General features: G+C 46.9%; 1 protein-coding gene and 2 long non-coding RNA genes across 3 annotated transcripts in view; 2 read left to right on the top strand and 1 right to left on the bottom strand.

The window, feature by feature from the left end:
* lamc3 (laminin, gamma 3) overlaps window positions 1-18,339 on the bottom strand; it is a 106,412-nt gene that overhangs the window by 9,382 nt on the left and 78,691 nt on the right. Inside the window, exons 13-18 of the mRNA XM_061077365.1 lie at window positions 17,588-17,776; window positions 17,082-17,327; window positions 15,717-15,870; window positions 15,482-15,624; window positions 15,138-15,316; window positions 6,570-6,750 (exon numbers count right to left, since the gene is read on the bottom strand). Coding sequence (XP_060933348.1) covers window positions 6,570-6,750; window positions 15,138-15,316; window positions 15,482-15,624; window positions 15,717-15,870; window positions 17,082-17,327; window positions 17,588-17,776 — 1,092 coding nt within the window. The remainder of the gene's footprint in view (window positions 1-6,569; window positions 6,751-15,137; window positions 15,317-15,481; window positions 15,625-15,716; window positions 15,871-17,081; window positions 17,328-17,587; window positions 17,777-18,339) is intronic.
* On the top strand, window positions 8,994-11,290 carry LOC133007813 (uncharacterized). The gene is made up of 3 exons (XR_009680181.1): window positions 8,994-9,601; window positions 10,023-10,205; window positions 11,271-11,290. It is a non-coding gene; the product is annotated as an uncharacterized LOC133007813 (long non-coding RNA).
* Window positions 11,285-11,834, top strand: LOC133007802 (uncharacterized). The gene is made up of 2 exons (XR_009680179.1): window positions 11,285-11,429; window positions 11,628-11,834. It is a non-coding gene; the product is annotated as an uncharacterized LOC133007802 (long non-coding RNA).

Below are 18,339 nucleotides of genomic sequence, written 5' to 3'. Positions count from 1 at the left end.
GGACCCAAATGCAGCACAGGCAGACGAGATCTTAATTGGTAATGAACTTTATTTTTCACTGCAGTCTAAAACAGTTCTTAACAGTGGCAGGGTGAAAAGTCTTTGTTCCCAGTGATCTTCAGCGAGATCCGGCAAGGAGTGAGTCTGGTGTTGCTGAGTGGAGGCAAGGTCCACAGCAGGAGGATTACCTAGATGCAGACAGGTTCAGTGGTGAGCTGTGTAGCAGGCCGGAGCAGGTAGCAAGCAGGTAGCAAGCAGGTGGCAGGCAGGTAGCAGGCAGATAGCAGGCAGATAGCAGGCAGATAGCAGGTAGCAGGCCGGAGCAGGTAGCAGGCAGGTAGCAGGCAGGTAGCAGGTAGCAGGCCGGAGCAGGTAGCAGGCAGGTAGCAGGTAGCAGGCCGGAGCAGGTAGCAGGCAGATAACAGGTAGCAGGCCGGAGAGAGAAATGCTGGAGGTCAGGCATTTACGCAAGACAATCTGGCACTGAAGCAGAGACAGGAGCAGGCTTATATGCAGCCAGGGCTGTCACAGGTGTGGAGAGTTGGCCTGATGAGGGGGCGTGGCTAACAGGTAGAGTGGAGCAGAGACAGAGGAGTGGAAAAATACCAGCAGACAGGAGATGAGCAGACTGTGACAGAACCCCCCCCTCAAGGGACGGCTCTCGACGTCCCAAGACGAATGGACCAAACCGGGTGGTAGGCGGGGGCCTGGAGGAGGGCTAATACTCGTCCGAGAGCCCAGTGTCCATCTCCAAGATCCTGGTCCCGGGGAGACTGTCGTCGCTGTCGTTTGGGGACTCCGACGGAGGATGTGGTCTGGGAGATGGCCTGGTTCTGGACGTCTGGGTGGGGTTGCGTCGATGGAAATCCCTGATGATGGTGCGGTCCAAGATGTTCCTCCCAGGAACCCAGAACCTTTCTTCAGGGCCGTAACCCTCCCAGTCCACCAAGTACTGGAATCCCCTCCCACGCCGGCGAGACTGCAGGATACGACGGACAGTGTAGGCGGGACCTCCATCAATGAGGCGAGGAGGCGGTGGAGGTGGTGTGGCAGGAACCAGGGCGCTCTCTTGGACCGGTTTAACCTTGGAGACATGAAACGTGGGATGAACCCGCATGGATCTAGGGAGTTTGAGCCTCACTGCCACTGGGTTGACAATCTCCTGGATCTCGAACGGGCCGATGAAGCGAGGAGCCAGTTTCTTGGATTCCACCCGGAGGGGAAGATCACGGGTGGAAAGCCAAACTTTCTGACCCGGCTGGTAGTCTGGGGCCTTGGAGCGGTGGCGATTGGCGGCCGCGGTGTAGCGGTCAGCGGCCCGGAGTAGAGCCGCCCTGGCTCGGGTCCAAGTCCTGCGACAACGGCGGATGAAGTCCTGGACAGAGGGGCAGGATGTTTCTTTCTCAAGTGCCGGAAAAAGCGGTGGTTGGAACCCATAGGTGCACTCAAAGGGGGAGAGACCGGTGGCGGAGCTGGTCAAGGTGTTGTGGGCGTATTCTACCCATAGAAGCTGTTCGGACCAAGAAGTAGGGTCTTGAGACGTCATGCAGCGTAGTGCCGTTTCCATCTCCTGATTCTTGCGTTCGGTCTGGCCGTTGGACTGGGGGTGGTACCCCGAGGACAGGCTGACGGTGGCTCCCAGGAGCGAGCAGAACTCCCTCCAGAATACTGAGGCGAACTGGGGACCCCGATCAGAGACCACGTCCACTGGGATGCCATGGAGACGGATGACGTGGAGGAGGAGTAGTTTAGCCGTCTCTTTGGCAGATGGGAGTTTGGGCAGGGGCACGAAATGTGCCATCTTGCTGAACCTATCTACCACCGTCAGGATAGTAGTGTTGCCGCTGGATGGTGGTAGACCGGTGACAAAGTCCAAAGAAATGTGCGACCAGGGACGATGAGGCACAGGCAGAGGATGTAGAAGACCGGCAGGGGCATGATGAGCCGGCTTGTGCTGGTTGCAGGTGGGACAGGCATTGACGAACCCCCGAATGTCCTCATCCAGTGACGTCCACCAGAACCGGCGCCGCACCACGTCCTTGGTCCGTTGGATCCCTGGATGACAGGTAAGTTGAGAGCTGTGGGCCCATTGTAGAACCTCGGACCGGAGGTCAGGCGGGACGAACAGACAGTTGGGAGGGCAAGCACTTGGTCCGGGCTGGTCTTGGGCGGCGACCCTGACCTTCTCCTCTATCTCCCAGGTGAGTGTGGCCACCAGACGGGAAGAAGGCAGGATAGTGTCTGGGTCGGTCCTGTCCCCCTCCTTTTCCGAGAACTGACGGGACAGGGCATCGGGCTTGACGTTGCGGGACCCCGGTCGATAGGAGAGGGAAAAGTTGAAGCGGGTCAGGAAGAGTGCCCATCGAGCCTGGCGGGAGTTCAGTCTTTTGGCGGACTGGAGGTACTCAAGGTTTTTATGGTCAGTCCATACCAGAAACGGCAGTTTAGTCCCCTCGAGCCAGTGTCGCCACTCTTCTAAAGCCAACTTGACGGCGAGGAGCTCTCGGTTTCCAATGTCATAATTCCTCTCTGCCGGGGTCAAACGTCGGGAATAGAATGCGCAGGGGTGCAACCTCTGGTCGGAGGCTGCTCTCTGGGACAAGACAGCCCCCACTCCCGAGTCGGAAGCGTCCACCTCGACCACGAACTGCCGTTCAGGGTCCGGTATTTGGAGGATGGGGGCCGAGGTGAATCGTGTCTTCAGGGCCAGAAAAGAGTCATTGGCGGCCGTGGACCAGAGAAACGGAACCTTGGAGGAGGTAAGAGCTGTGAGGGGGGCCGCCACCGAACTGTAGCCCCTGATGAACTTCCGGTAGAAGTTGGCGAAGCCCAGGAAACGTTGCAGCTGCTTGCGGGAATCAGGGGCGGGCCAAGTGGTGACGGCAGAAACCTTGGCTGAGTCCATCTCCACGGTCCCTCTCCCTACAACGTACCCCAGGAAGGAGACAGACGAGACGTGAAACTCACACTTCTCGGCCTTGATGAACAGGGAGTTTTCCAGCAGACGTTGGAGGACCTTCTGGACGTGATGTACATGTTCCTCTCTGGAGCGGGAGAAGATCAGAATGTCATCAAGGTACACGAAGACGACCTTGTTGAGCATGTCCCTGAGCACGTCGTTGACCAGAGCCTGGAAGACAGCAGGAGCGTTGGTGAGGCCGAAGGGCATCACCAGGTACTCGTAGTGACCAGTGGGGGTATTGAACGCCGTCTTCCACTCGTCCCCCTCGCGGATCCGGACCAGGTGGTAGGCGTTGCGCAGGTCAAGCTTGGTGAATATGGTGGCCCCCTCTAGGAGCTCGAAAGCTGAGGAGATGAGAGGCAGGGGGTACCGGTTCTTGATGGTAATGTCATTCAATCCACGATAATCAATGCAGGGGCGGAGTGTCTTGTCTTTCTTCTCCACGAAGAAGAAACCTGCTCCAGCCGGAGACGAGGAAGGGCGGATGATGCCTGCCGCTAGACCGTCATTGATATATGTCTCCATCGCCCCCCTCTCAGGAACGGACAGGGAATACAGGCGTCCTCTGGGTGGCGTGGCACCGGGCTGGAGGTTGATGGCACAGTCATAGGGCCGATGTGGGGGCAGGGAGGTTGCCTTGGCCTTACTGAAGACCTCCCTGAAGTCCAGATACTCAGCCGGGACCCCCAGCACATCGGTAGAAGAACTGGTCGTGGCAGAAGGTCGTGGTGTGGCGGCTTGCTTGAGGCAGACCTGGTGACACGATGAACTCCACCCCAGGATCGCCCCTGTGGTCCAATCAAGGTGTGGATTGTGACGTCGGAGCCATGGGAACCCCAGAAGGAGAGGATGACGAGGAGAGTGCAGGATGTGAAACTGGAGTGTTTCATGGTGGTTCCCGGAAATTAACATCCGTATAGGCACTGTCAGGTGGGTCACAGTTCCCAGAAGTCGGCCATCCAGAGCGTTGGTGGAAACTGGAGCTGGCAGGGGAATCTGACCGACACCCAGCTGCAGAGCTAGGTTAGAGTCCATAATGTTGGCATCAGAGCCAGAGTCAATGAGGGTGGCGAGGGTCTGGGATCCCTCAGGCAGTAGCAGGCGGACCTGGCACAGGGATCGTGGGCTGGAGGAGGAGCTAGATGTATGACTCACCAGGAACTCCTTCCTTCCTGATGAGCCCGACCTTTTAGCGGGCACCTGGAAATAAAGTGTCCCGCTTGGCCACAATACAGGCAGAGGCTCCCCTCGCGGCGTCTCCTCCTCTCTTCTGGAGTTAGACTGGCCCGACCCACCTGCATGGGTTCAGGCTCCCCTGAATACCGGCAGCCAGAAAGCATCGATACGTCGGAAGCCGCTGGTGAAGGGGCGGGCTGGCGTCGTCCTGCGAGCCCCTGATGTTTCTCCCGCTGTCTCGCTTGAATGCGACGGTCGATGCGGGACGCCAGCTCAATGATGCCGTCGACAGTGGTGGGAAGGTCGTATGAAATCAGTTCGTCTTTAATGTAGTCAGCGAGCCCCATCAGGAATGCGTCGCACTGGGCAGCCTGGTTCCACTCACTGGAGCTAGCCTGGGTGCGGAAGTGGATGGAGTAATCGGCCACTGAATGAGACCCTTGCTTCAGACCCAGAAGCCCTCCAGAAGCGTCCGGACCTCGGGAAGCTTCTCCGAACACTTTGCGGAGCTCAGCGGCGAAGGCTTGGAAAGTGGAGCACGCTGGAGTGCGACGCTCCCACTCGGCTGTTCCCCACAGCCGAGCGCGCCCCGTCAGATGATTCACGGTGAACGCCACCCTGGCGTCTTCCGAAGCGAAGGTGTGGGGCTGGAGGGCAAACAGGATGGAACAGTTCGTGAGGAACGGGCGGCAGCCCTCCGCGTCTCCGGCGTAGCGTTCAGGAACCCCCACACGAGGCTCCGAGGCGGAAGCAGAGGCAGCCGGGACTGGTAGAGGCTGGACTGGTTCTGGAGGCAGAGGGACAGCTTGAGCAAAAGCTGCGGCGAGTTGTTGGACCTGCGAGGCTAGCAAGGTAAACGCCTGCTCCTGCTTAGTCACCGCCAGTCGAACATCTGCTGAGTTCGAAAGCAGCAGCGCCTCGTGGTGCTGGAGCATCGCCTCTACCTTCTCCAGGCGATCCATCGGCGTGTGCGCTGGGTCCATGTCTGGCCAGATTGTACTGTCACGGGTATGGTGAGGACCCAAATGCAGCACAGGCAGACGAGATCTTAATTGGTAATGAACTTTATTTTTCACTGCAGTCTAAAACAGTTCTTAACAGTGGCAGGGTGAAAAGTCTTTGTTCCCAGTGATCTTCAGCGAGATCCGGCAAGGAGTGAGTCTGGTGTTGCTGAGTGGAGGCAAGGTCCACAGCAGGAGGATTACCTAGATGCAGACAGGTTCAGTGGTGAGCTGTGTAGCAGGCCGGAGCAGGTAGCAAGCAGGTAGCAAGCAGGTGGCAGGCAGGTAGCAGGCAGATAGCAGGCAGATAGCAGGCAGATAGCAGGTAGCAGGCCGGAGCAGGTAGCAGGCAGGTAGCAGGCAGATAGCAGGTAGCAGGCCGGAGCAGGTAGCAGGCAGGTAGCAGGCAGGTAGCAGGTAGCAGGCCGGAGCAGGTAGCAGGCAGGTAGCAGGTAGCAGGCCGGAGCAGGTAGCAGGCAGGTAGCAGGCAGGTAGCAGGTAGCAGGCCGGAGCAGGTAGCAGGCAGATAACAGGTAGCAGGCCGGAGAGAGAAATGCTGGAGGTCAGGCATTTACGCAAGACAATCTGGCACTGAAGCAGAGACAGGAGCAGGCTTATATGCAGCCAGGGCTGTCACAGGTGTGGAGAGTTGGCCTGATGAGGGGGCGTGGCTAACAGGTAGAGTGGAGCAGAGACAGAGGAGTGGAAAAATACCAGCAGACAGGAGATGAGCAGACTGTGACACCCACATACTCATTAAAACATTAGTGGGCCACCCAGGGCCAGAAAAAGCATGGCTGGTAACTGTGTGTGTGTGTGTGTGTATAAGTATGTGGGAGGGGTATTCTCAGGGAAAAGGTTACTGTGATTGCAACTGTAATCATAATAAACCAGAGATTAGAGATGTGCTGCCTGTCATATAAATAGGGATTAAACTGGTCACATGGCGCCTTGTTCTATATTGTTATGATTTGTCTCCATTTGGCCTGTGCAGCTGAGCCTGTAAGCCCCTTCCTCTCTAGATAGATAATGACGATACATCAGCATTGTGTTAAAGTAATTGGGAGAGGTTTGCATTGTTGCCTGCCTCCTGATTTAATTGCTTTGTTGTGGTGTATCCGTTACGGCGTCACACTGAGGAGGCACAGACAGAGCAGCGGCCCATCTGCAGAACGCCGGGGGCGGTTTCATGTCATTTTCCTGAGCCATGCTTGCTGGTCTTGTATGTACTGATATGGCATGTTATCATCTCACAGCCAAAATGAGACACAATAGTTACAATGGCACATTAGAGGGAGAGGGAGAGAGAGGGAGAGAGAGCTTCATCTTTCACAATGCAACAGCATCTCTTCAGATGTCACGACCATATCGGAAACATTAAAAGGAGGGACATGGGGAGCGGAACTATCTTGGCTCGTGGCTGCTGTTACCTTGGAACGCCAGGAAGTCCTCCAGAGCGTTGGGTAGAGAGTCCTCCCGCTGGTGCTCATGCTCAGAAAGCCTGGCTAGGTGATAGTTCAGCAGGTGGTGCTGCTTCCCAGATCTGCCACGGCAATCAAAGTGAGCCAGGAGCTTCTCCAAATCCTGCAGGCGAGTCTTCAGCTTCTCTGCCTGTAATAGCACCGACATTTATCACTGACGGTGTCAATGAGAACACACATTTTGTGAAACCCGAAAGAGAAGAAAAATCAACCACAACCCCACACACAGGGGCTGCTACAACACATACCACAGAAAAACTTCTATCCATCCAGATCTGTATTTATTTATTCAGACACAAGGATTGAGATAGGACTCTGATTCTTGCTACACTATAACATCAAAATGTAGTATTTCAACAAAAGCAATGAATAAATGAATACCAACAACGGGATAAGGATAGAATACGGTTTTCATACCCGCACCCACTCACACTGTTCCCTGCATCCAACACGGCCCGAGGAAGGCATTTTAGGAGATAACTAGATTAGACTTCTGTGAGAATGGAAGTGCTGGTCTCGAAAGGGAACGGAGGTGTTGGGATTGGCCCCAATTTTTTGACCCGGGCACTCAAGTGGTCCAGAAGTATATAAATAGTCTGTCAATGTGGCTGTGAACATGAATCTTTCTTCAAGTCACGTCGCACAAGAGGATGCTAAGCGATCTAAGCATCGAGGTGTTAATGAGCTCACATCTTTAAATGTCAATCTAACACCAGCTACAACATATGGTTGATAACGAATCACATCCTTTCCTTTGCAGTGATTTATTTTTGCCTTTGAACAAGTATGGTATCTGTTTCATTATTTTCTATCCAGTTTTTTTTTAAATCTCTTTCTTGATCATCGATCTCACATCTCTTGTCGCTTCCAACCTTGTTCTTTTAGTGCTTGTTAGTCTTTTCTTTCCCCTCCCTGAGCGTAAGCCAGAGGAAAATGTGAGCGGAAAGATAGACAGTGGGAGAGGCAGCGAGGGAGAGCTGGGGGGAGACCGAGGACAGAGAGAGTAATTGCAGGTGTTGGAAGCAGACAAGGCTCGGGATGTTCACTGAATTGCTAACACTGTGGAAATCACAGCATGCATTCACACAGGTACAAGCTTGTCCAGAGAGAACACACGGCCACTTTACCCCGAACAAGAATATGTACAGAGGGAAGACAGGACGTGCTGGTGGAATTGGAATGGCCTCATAGGGCACATCCAGAGAAGCAGCACCTTAGCCATGGGACGTGGGCTCCAGCAAACATAAAGGGACAGAAAGACGCTGCACAGGAGATCATTAGGGCAAATGTCTCTTTCTGTTTCACTGCACATCCACTGTTTACGTGCAATCTACGAATACAAAAGAGCCATATGGCTGCTGCGAGAGTCTACAAAGGCAGGATGTGCTGAGGGAATGTACTTTTTCAAGAGCGCATTGCACCTCATCATAGAGAGAACCGAGACACAGTCTGTACTTAAAACAGGTTTGCAAACCATCCATATGAAGATGTGCCACTGTAAATGAAGCAAAAGCACATGAATAAACCTGAATAAACACAGGGAAAGATGAAGAAGATAAAGATTCCAAGCAGAGACATTTGCCCATTTACTCAAGTATGCTTGCAATTTCTACACCAACACTTACTTGGAATGTATTATTTAAAATTACTCTTATTTTCCCTACTTCATTTCAGAGGCTATGATGACACTTTGCACAGATTTGATCTGACAGCTGTGTTTTCATATGGCTTTGCATGAGAACATTTAACAAGTAAACTGATCAGGATTTAATGATCTACAGGTAATTAAGCAACATCTTTGTTACTGAAGGTCAAATATCAAGGAAAAGTATTTTTTTGACACATCAAATAAAGTAAAAGGCATTTTTCAGTGTTTTGTTTGCATTCAAAATAAAGACGGGAAAAAACATTTTTATTTGATCAGTTTTGTGTTATATTAACATGACCACTTGTGAGGTAGCTCTACAGAGCATTTTTTTTTCTTTCAACTCACTTTTGTAGTTCTCTTGCCAGCAACATAAAGGTTTTGTTTCACTCTGTGCTCTAATAGCTGTGTTTCTGGCCAGAGAAAAAACACAACCCAGAAAGCCTGTGTGGGAGAAAGCCACATTTTGTGACTATAAAGACAATTGTTCCCCGCATGAGTTGGTGGAGATCAAATACAGAGCTAAAAGGCAAGTGAGATTTGGATCTATATTCATTAGGGCAGATAGAAATGGGAGTTAAATGAATAAAATGTAACAAAAGAAGTAGAAATGTGACTCCTGGTAACTACATGATTATGGCTGCTACACCAACCCAGTCTCATCAGGAAATGTTCAGTGGGAACGTTGGTCCACTTGGACAAACGTTTCCATCTCACAATCTGGCCTATCAGATTGTGAGATGGAAACGTTTGGTCCGCCCATTGTTTTGCATTGACGTGTTTTCACGTCACGTGACTCCCGAGTTCCCGTCTCCGGAAAGGAAAACATGGCGGACAGTCCTTGTTTTTTCAGATAAAAACATGATTTTGTAACTTAGTCTGGGCATAAAAATACATTCTGACACCATTTCTAGCGAGAAATGTGGTCTTTGCTTCCACAGTCTTCAGCCAGTTTGTGCTTATGATATATATTTTAATAGTTATCACGAATGTTTTTATCGTTGCTATGGTGGTTGCTATGACGCTGCCATGCACACAACGTCGTAGCGTGCTGTTTAAATCACCGTCCCTGCGTGGTGTCGTTCAGTGATTGTGTATGTTATTCATGTTAAATAATATTAATATTTGAGGCTAGATTACACCTCTAATGCGAAGGATCTTGCGAGTCTGTTCAGAGGCGGACATGAGTGTGACACCGGACCGAGATCGCGAACGGACCGGAACTGACGTGTGGCTGGCGTAAAAAAAGGTTTTGTAAACATTCTGTCCATTTAACTTAGCGCTGTCATAAACACGGACCATTTGGAAGACAACGATGTCATCTTCCTTCTGTCAGGTAAGTAGTTTATTGTTTTTAAAGATCTATTACGATCTAGGTTTACAGTCTGAGTGCTGAGACAGCGGATGCGGAGTCCGTCGATAAACACAATGGATGCATTTCTTCAGCTAATATGCCATTGTTAGCCACATGCTTCAGCCCTAGGTAGCATGTGGTTACCTGGGAGGTGAAAACATGGTTTTTGAAACCAGTTCAAGACGCTTAGCTCATCATTAAGGGACGCTACAATATAAATATAAACATGAATTTGATTTATGAATGCTTTAGATTAATAAGGAGTGTATTTCTCGACCATTACTCCTCAATAACAGATCAATTTGGTTTAATGTATAGTATGCAATATGACAATAATGTTTTCATGTTATGGAGTTGCGATTCATTTTCTAAAACAATTGCTATGTTCTGTTTTTTAATCAAGGAGGATCCAAGTGAAGCTACAGGAGTTTCATTAACGTCAATAACTTGGACCGAACAGTTTGTTTTGCTTGATGAAGAGGAGGAAGGGCAGCCTGGAGAGAAAGAGAAGCCGGGTTGAGCCCACTTCCATCATCCACGTACCACAAGGAAGATGAGGGGGAGAAATTATCCTACCATTAAAGAGGTACTTTTAAGTTACATACCAGAAACACCATTTTATATAATGTGCCAAATATAAATTTGTATTAAATCCCCAAAGTACGCTGGCTGAAATACAAGTTAATATCACACTGAAAGAGTTTTGATCAATCATGCTTCCCTGCTGTGGTTGTTCAACTGGGAAAACAACTTTTTCCAAAGGAAGGCAAGTAAATTTAAGGAATGCATCTGCAAAGTTTTCCTCTGTTATGTATAATGATGACCCCCATCAAACATTATGTTATTAATAATATTTACACCTTTTCATTTATACTGTTTATTTCTGTCTACATGTTTGAATTTGCCTTCATTAGTTTCAGAAAAGAGCGATGATGTATCGGTCAGTGGGCGGCAGCACGAGACTCCGCAAACTAGTCTCTAAGCAAAGTAGACGAAGGCATTGAGGTTGCGGCCTGCCATCATTATTATTTTGCTTAAGGGACTGAATACGTTTCATGCAGAAATATTAGCATTTCCCTTATATCTACCAAAACTGCTTGTTTCACAGACTGCAGTTTTGTTTTGATCCGATGTGGTGTGCAAATACTAACCGTATATCTGCAATGGGTTGTTGTGCATTAACATTTGTAACTCTAATTTTGTTTTGACAGACTGTGCAAAGAATGTTGAGAACATCACTAACCAGTGCAGTGTCCGTCTACATATTTCTACATATTTTCTCTCATATAAATGTCACTGTAACCTCTTGACAACTGAAACCATAACATGAGGTCAGTGTGGCCTTGACCTTTTGACTTTAAGACAAATACACAGTTAGACAACCCGAAAACATGCAGTAATGACTGAATAGCGGCGACTCGCTATTGCAGAGGCATTAAAATGTTAGTGTAGTAGACTGGATTTTATTGGTGTTACATTGGACATCTTGTATTGGTATACAAAAAATATATTTGGTTTCACATTTTAGATGGCATAAGCAGAGACATCAACTCAGGAAATGGATTTCTGCAGAAAAGAAAGCCTTGTATGTGTGTATATATACATACAAACGCACTTTTAAAACGTTTTGTTTTTTATCATATATTCTCAGGTAGTACTGACGCATTTATGAAGATGGGACATGAGGGCCTTGTCTGCGTGCTCAAGAGAAGATTCCACAGAGTTCAAGCTGAGCAGGCTGCAGCAGGTTTGGAGGAATCCTCCTCTGAAGAGGAAACATGGCGAAGTACTTCTCCACTGATGAAGAAATGTGAGCGCTGTGATTAAATAAAATCTGCTGCCATGCTACTGTTGCTACTGGTGGGCCCTGCTATTAGCTTGGTGTTTGGTAGCTGTTAGCTTTAGCATATTTATTTTTTAGGGACCTGTCTGACGTTTATGTTTTTAAAAAAAAATCAGAGGGAACCATCTTCATAATTTAACACTATGTTTTGTTTGTGTTCTTCAGTTATTCTCAAGAGAAGCTGCCTCAGCTCCACGGTCCCTCCTGCAGCTTCCACTCCTGATGCTAACCCCCTGTTTACATCACACCATCCGGGCAGACCTGGAGTCACAGAACTTTGTCCAGAGCTGCCGTCTGAGAATTGTTGATCATATAATTTCCAGCAGATGCCTTAATGTAATGTTTGTGCACAATAAATGACATTGATCATAACATATTGGTATTTCCTTGCAGTCATACACCATGATATTGGTAGATAAGATGTTGATTACATTAAAGCAGTGAATGCTCTGCTTTAAGCAACATAAACACACAATGATCCAATGGATTTGAAGTAGAATGGGCACGTTACATTCTGTAGAGAGTACCTCAGTAACGGAAGTCAGAAAATTACTTTCTTTATCTGAGGTTCAGTCAGTAATAGTAACAGCAAAGCACACAGGTCTTGTTGTCTAAGTGGCAATCATATCATATTGTTTAAGATGTGTAACATCAAGCTTGTGTATCAGTGCTAAATACATCCAGTCATAAGTAAGTTCACCCTCTTGTTAACACTAAAAGTAGGTGACCCAGATGTTTCACAATGCAATCTGATAAGGTCGTATGAGAAACATTCTTAACATTAAAGAAATGAACACAGAGGATAGCAATAGATGTTTCACTTTAAATCAGTAGCTGGTAATCGGCAGACTGACTTATTCAAACACATTAATACTACAATGAATGAGGCAGGGGTTTGCTATCAGAAATCATTTCTGGGACATTAATTTAAAAGATCTCCAGTATAAGCAAATTATTAAAAGGCCACACTGACCTCATGTTATGGTTTCAGTTGTCAAGAGGTTACAGTGACATTTATATGAGAGAAAATATGTAGAAATATGTAGACGGACACTGCACTGGTTAGTGATGTTCTCAACATTCTTTGCACAGTCTGTCAAAACAAAATTAGAGTTACAAATGTTAATGCACAACAACCCATTGCAGATATACGGTTAGTATTTGCACACCACATCGGATCAAAACAAAACTGCAGTCTGTGAAACAAGCAGTTTTGGTAGATATAAGGGAAATGCTAATATTTCTGCATGAAACGTATTCAGTCCCTTAAGCAAAATAATAATGATGGCAGGCCGCAACCTCAATGCCTTCGTCTACTTTGCTTAGAGACTAGTTTGCGGAGTCTCGTGCTGCCGCCCACTGACCGATACATCATCGCTCTTTTCTGAAACTAATGAAGGCAAATTCAAACATGTAGACAGAAATAAACAGTATAAATGAAAAGGTGTAAATATTATTAATAACATAATGTTTGATGGGGGTCATCATTATACATAACAGAGGAAAACTTTGCAGATGCATTCCTTAAATTTACTTGTCTTCCTTTGGAAAAAGTTGTTTTCCCAGTTGAACAACCACAGCAGGGAAGCATGATTGATCAAAACTCTTTCAGTGTGATATTAACTTGTATTTCAGCCAGCGTACTTTGGGGATTTAATACAAATTTATATTTGGCACATTATATAAAATGGTGTTTCTGGTATGTAACTTAAAAGTACCTCTTTAATGGTAGGATAATTTCTCCCCCTCATCTTCCTTGTGGTACGTGGATGATGGAAGTGGGCTCAACCCGGCTTCTCTTTCTCTCCAGGCTGCCCTTCCTCCTCTTCATCAAGCAAAACAAACTGTTCGGTCCAAGTTATTGACGTTAATGAAACTCCTGTAGCTTCACTTGGATCCTCCTTGATTAAAAAACAGAACATAGCAATTGTTTTAGAAAATGAATCGCAACTCCATAACATGAAAACATTATTGTCATATTGCATACTATACATTAAACCAAATTGATCTGTTATTGAGGAGTAATGGTCGAGAAATACACTCCTTATTAATCTAAAGCATTCATAAATCAAATTCATGTTTATATTTATATTGTAGCGTCCCTTAATGATGAGCTAAGCGTCTTGAACTGGTTTCAAAAACCATGTTTTCACCTCCCAGGTAACCACATGCTACCTAGGGCTGAAGCATGTGGCTAACAATGGCATATTAGCTGAAGAAATGCATCCATTGTGTTTATCGACGGACTCCGCATCCGCTGTCTCAGCACTCAGACTGTAAACCTAGATCGTAATAGATCTTTAAAAACAATAAACTACTTACCTGACAGAAGGAAGATGACATCGTTGTCTTCCAAATGGTCCGTGTTTATGACAGCGCTAAGTTAAATGGACAGAATGTTTACAAAACCTTTTTTTACGCCAGCCACACGTCAGTTCCGGTCCGTTCGCGATCTCGGTCCGGTGTCACACTCATGTCCGCCTCTGAACAGACTCGCAAGATCCTCCGCATTAGAGGTGTAATCTAGCCTCAAATATTAATATTATTTAACATGAATAACATACACAATCACTGAACGACACCACGCAGGGACGGTGATTTAAACAGCACGCTACGACGTTGTGTGCATGGCAGCGTCATAGCAACCACCATAGCAACGATAAAAACATTCGTGATAACTATTAAAATATATATCATAAGCACAAACTGGCTGAAGACTGTGGAAGCAAAGACCACATTTCTCGCTAGAAATGGTGTCAGAATGTATTTTTATGCCCAGACTAAGTTACAAAATCATGTTTTTATCTGAAAAAACAAGGACTGTCCGCCATGTTTTCCTTTCCGGAGACGGGAACTCGGGAGTCACGTGACGTGAAAACACGTCAATGCAAAACAATGGGCGGACCAAACGTTTCCATCTCACAATCTGATAGGCCAGATTGTGAGATGGAAACGTTTGTCCAAGTGGACCAACGTTCCCACTGAACGTTTCCTGATGAGACTGGGTTGGCTACACACTGGAGGATTTTCAACTCTTTACCGCTTTTAAAAACATCCACAGAAATAATTGCAAACTTGAAATCTCACGGAAATGTCTTCTTCTTCTTCTTCAGTTATTTTTATGGAGGTTGGCATACAGCTTTTAGGTACATTACACCTTCTGAACTGGAGTGTGGAACACTCGCGTGATTAAACATGACTTCATGACTTAAACATCGTTTTCTTTCATGCTTCAGGGACCCCTTAACCGTCAGAGACCCCCCAAGACCCTCAAGGAACCTTAGGAGTCCCGGACCCCACTGTAAGAACCCCTGGTTTAAAGACATTGGGCAAAGTGAAGACGAGCCATGCAAATAATTGGCTAAAAAGCTAATTTGCTGTTGAAGAATTAAGTTGAGTAATAATTATGATTAACTACTAATATGTAATAACTATGTAATTGATAACATATCTAAAGTACCTTTTCCAATAATGTCCATATCTGCTGGAGGGCAATATTTTGCTTTTAAAGTTTGCTATATTATCTTTAAAGGTAATAATATGTTAAGGTTGCAATTACATATTGTTTCTGTAGGTGTCCGATAATTCTGTGTTATTTTAAAATTCCTGATCCCTGAGTAATGCCCCTCAAACAAATATGCATCCAAAAATATTCACAAGCACCTATGAACTCACCTGTTTCTTGACGAGGCCATAGCACACTGGGCACTCCTCACACTGGTGCGTGGATCGGTTGTGGAAATAGTTCAACTCACATTGGTCACATTTGTAGCCCACAAAGCCCTGGCGACAGTGGCAGGTGCCGTTACTGTGACACTGCATGGAGATGGAGCCCATAGGGTCACAGTTACAGGCTGGGGGGAGGACAAAGGACAGGAAGGGAGGATGGGACCAAAAGGAGATGGGGGAGCAGAGACAAACATTTAAAGAGTTAAAACTGCCTCCATTTGTGATCTGTATTAAGGGGATCAGAGGATGGTGCAAAGTTCAGTTTTGGTGCCTCTAGTTAAGTCCTGTACCTCGGCAACCTTGCGACGAGAATCCGAAGAAGCCCACGCGGCAAAAATCGCACAATCTCCCCTCCACTCCTGTGCGACACATACACTGCCCTGTGATTGGATGACACGCGACGGACGACGAGCCAATTGGATTACACTTGCACCTGAGGGAGTGGCAAGAAAATTGTTTTTTTTTAGTGACAGATTTAGTTTTCGTGTTATATATTTGCATATAATGCACCATGAATGTTTTTACCTTTCACATCCTACGCCGGCTTGGAGATGGAAGAAGCCAACTTCACAATAACTACAATCCCGACCGGTCACGTGAGCAAGGCACGGGCAACCTCCTGTCTGCGGGTGACACTCATCTACATGCCCTGAGGTTCCAGCAGGGTTGCATCTGCAGGCTAGAGCAAACAAATGTGGTGATTTGAAAATTAAAACACACATATATTAAATTATTCATCTTAAATTTGACCCATGAATCCACTTGTCGCCCTGAGGGTTTTTATTGATTTGATCCCATAGAGCTTGAGGCCAAATGGGAGGAAAAAGAAAGACAGTACCAAATAGACTTGTTGATCCCACCTTGAGATTATTCTGTATTCAACAGTTACTGGAACAGACATAACTTAATTATTATTATAATGAAGAGATTGAACAGATAATTGCTATTACTCTTTGGTTCTGTCTGCCTTTTGTAACATAATATTACTTTTTACTCATTTCAAAAAAATCTCCCTCAATGACTTCAACTTCTTCCTTTTCCTTTGTTGTCGGTATCTTTGTGACTCGCAGCCATTTGCCTGCCCGGTTTTCAGCTTTAACCTTTCATGACTCAAGACTGCAACACCTGTTGAATCTGAACTCCTCAGTTGATGAGTCAAGTCCATTTCAATGCACCGCACTCTACGTCCCTTCAAAAGCTAAAACCTGAGGCCATGTAGGCCTCAGTGGAAGCAATCTGAGCTCTAACAGGATTCCTGGTGGCTTGTCATCATGTTGAGTAAGCAAAGATCCCCTTTATATACACGTATTAATGCATAGAAAAAAATGCACAATGCTTTTCATAGCTTGCTTATAATATATAATCGTTTTCCTCTTCTTTATTATCATTTTTCTTCTCCAGCCACTTTTGATTACCAACAACTCCTCTGACATCAATTGACTCAGCATTCACGCTGCATTTCCAGCAGCAAATGCATTTCCCAGTACAAAAGTGCTTTTCCTCTGCAATAGTAAAAACCAGAATCTATGGAAATTAAGTCAAACCACTGGACACAAAATGTCTCCTACTTCACTTAAAAGTAAATTCTCAGTGTCTGTGCTCCTCGAGTTGAGACATTATACATGTTCAAGTTCAACACCATAACAGAATTAGCAACAAATTAGTTACAATACCAAGCTCATATGCACACATCTTCAGCAAAGAGGAAAATGTTTTCACTCTTCAGGTGAATAACATTCAGGTAACAGAAAAGCAAAATACATTTTTCAAGTGGAGGCAGACTTAAACATTGTTTTACAGAAATAAACTCTTCCTTTCTCCACATTTCTGTCAATAAACTATAAATATTATATCAAACAACCTGACCCCTGATCCTCCTCATGTACTCACCAGTGCACTTCGGACCAGCTGCCTGGCTCAGGGCATCGCCGTAGAAACCCCGCTGGCAGCGCTGGCAGTGCTCGCCCTCTGTGTGTCCCAGGCATTTCAGACATCTCCCGGTGACACGGTCACATATTCCCACTGCGTTGAAGTCTGCGTTGCCGTTGCAGTCGCATCTCACACATGGCCGAACTGCCCCAGATTGTCCCAGCGGATCACCATAGTAACCGTCTTCACACATCTGACAGCGCATTCCTACACAAGGGGAAAGAGATGGGCAGGGATTAGATGGATGACTGAGCCGCAGCGCTGCTGGAGGTCAGTCTCATGTCACAGCAGGAGTGTGTGTGCCTGGATCTCAGGTGGCGCCGTGACACGACTGTCCCCGCGAATGAGCAGCAAACTTTTCAGCATCAAGATCTCACGTGGAAATGCTCATCTCAATTTGTTCTCCAAACCAAGCTCATTATTTACAAGTGAGTTTGATTTGACACCAATCGGCCTTCTCATCTCACCTGTCTGTCCCGGTGGACAGTTGGTACAGACCACCTGTCCCGTCTCCGCGATCTGGGCACAGCTGGTACGGTCCGGGCATGGACAAGGCTGACAATCACCAGGCGTGCCAATCAAAGCGTTACCATAGTAACCGTCCAGGCAGCGCTCACAGGCCGTCCCGGTGGTGGCGTCTGAGCAATCGCACAGACCTGAAACAGAGAGAGAGGAGTGTAACAATGACCTGCTCCCACTATGAACACATATACGCACACACACACGCAAAACACACACACACACACACACACTCACCTGTTCACACATATACAGTCTATGGTTCACACAATGTACTTCATTGTCTCTCTGTCACACACACACTGCAGTGGGTGGCGTTTCCCTCATCTCCAGCAGAGGGTGCTGTGTCTCTGATCAACAACTGCAGCTCCTCCACAACATATCCTTCCATCCACAGCCCAGCCCGGTAGGAAAACATTCCACACAAACCCACCATTGAGAACAGAAGACAAACTGAATTCACCCTGGCTATAATTGCTTTGGGAAATATAAGAGCCAAATGCAGTCCGAAAGACCTTCAAGAAGTAAAGCAATTCCCCCACCGAGCAGGAGAGATTACCAATTCTATGATGTCCTAAAAAAGGAACTGTTGTTTCCAATGGCAAAGAAAAACAAGTCAGGGTTTTTTGAGCGACTTTAAAGTTCTTCTCTTGGCATTGATTAAACCCCTACAAACTCTCTGTTCTGCAACATTACATAT

Source organism: Limanda limanda, chromosome 1 (assembly GCF_963576545.1).
Source record: "Limanda limanda chromosome 1, fLimLim1.1, whole genome shotgun sequence".
NCBI lineage: Eukaryota > Metazoa > Chordata > Actinopteri > Pleuronectiformes > Pleuronectidae > Limanda > Limanda limanda.
The sequence above is the reverse complement of the archived record's forward strand: the minus strand, read 5'-3'. Positions and strand labels throughout refer to the sequence as shown.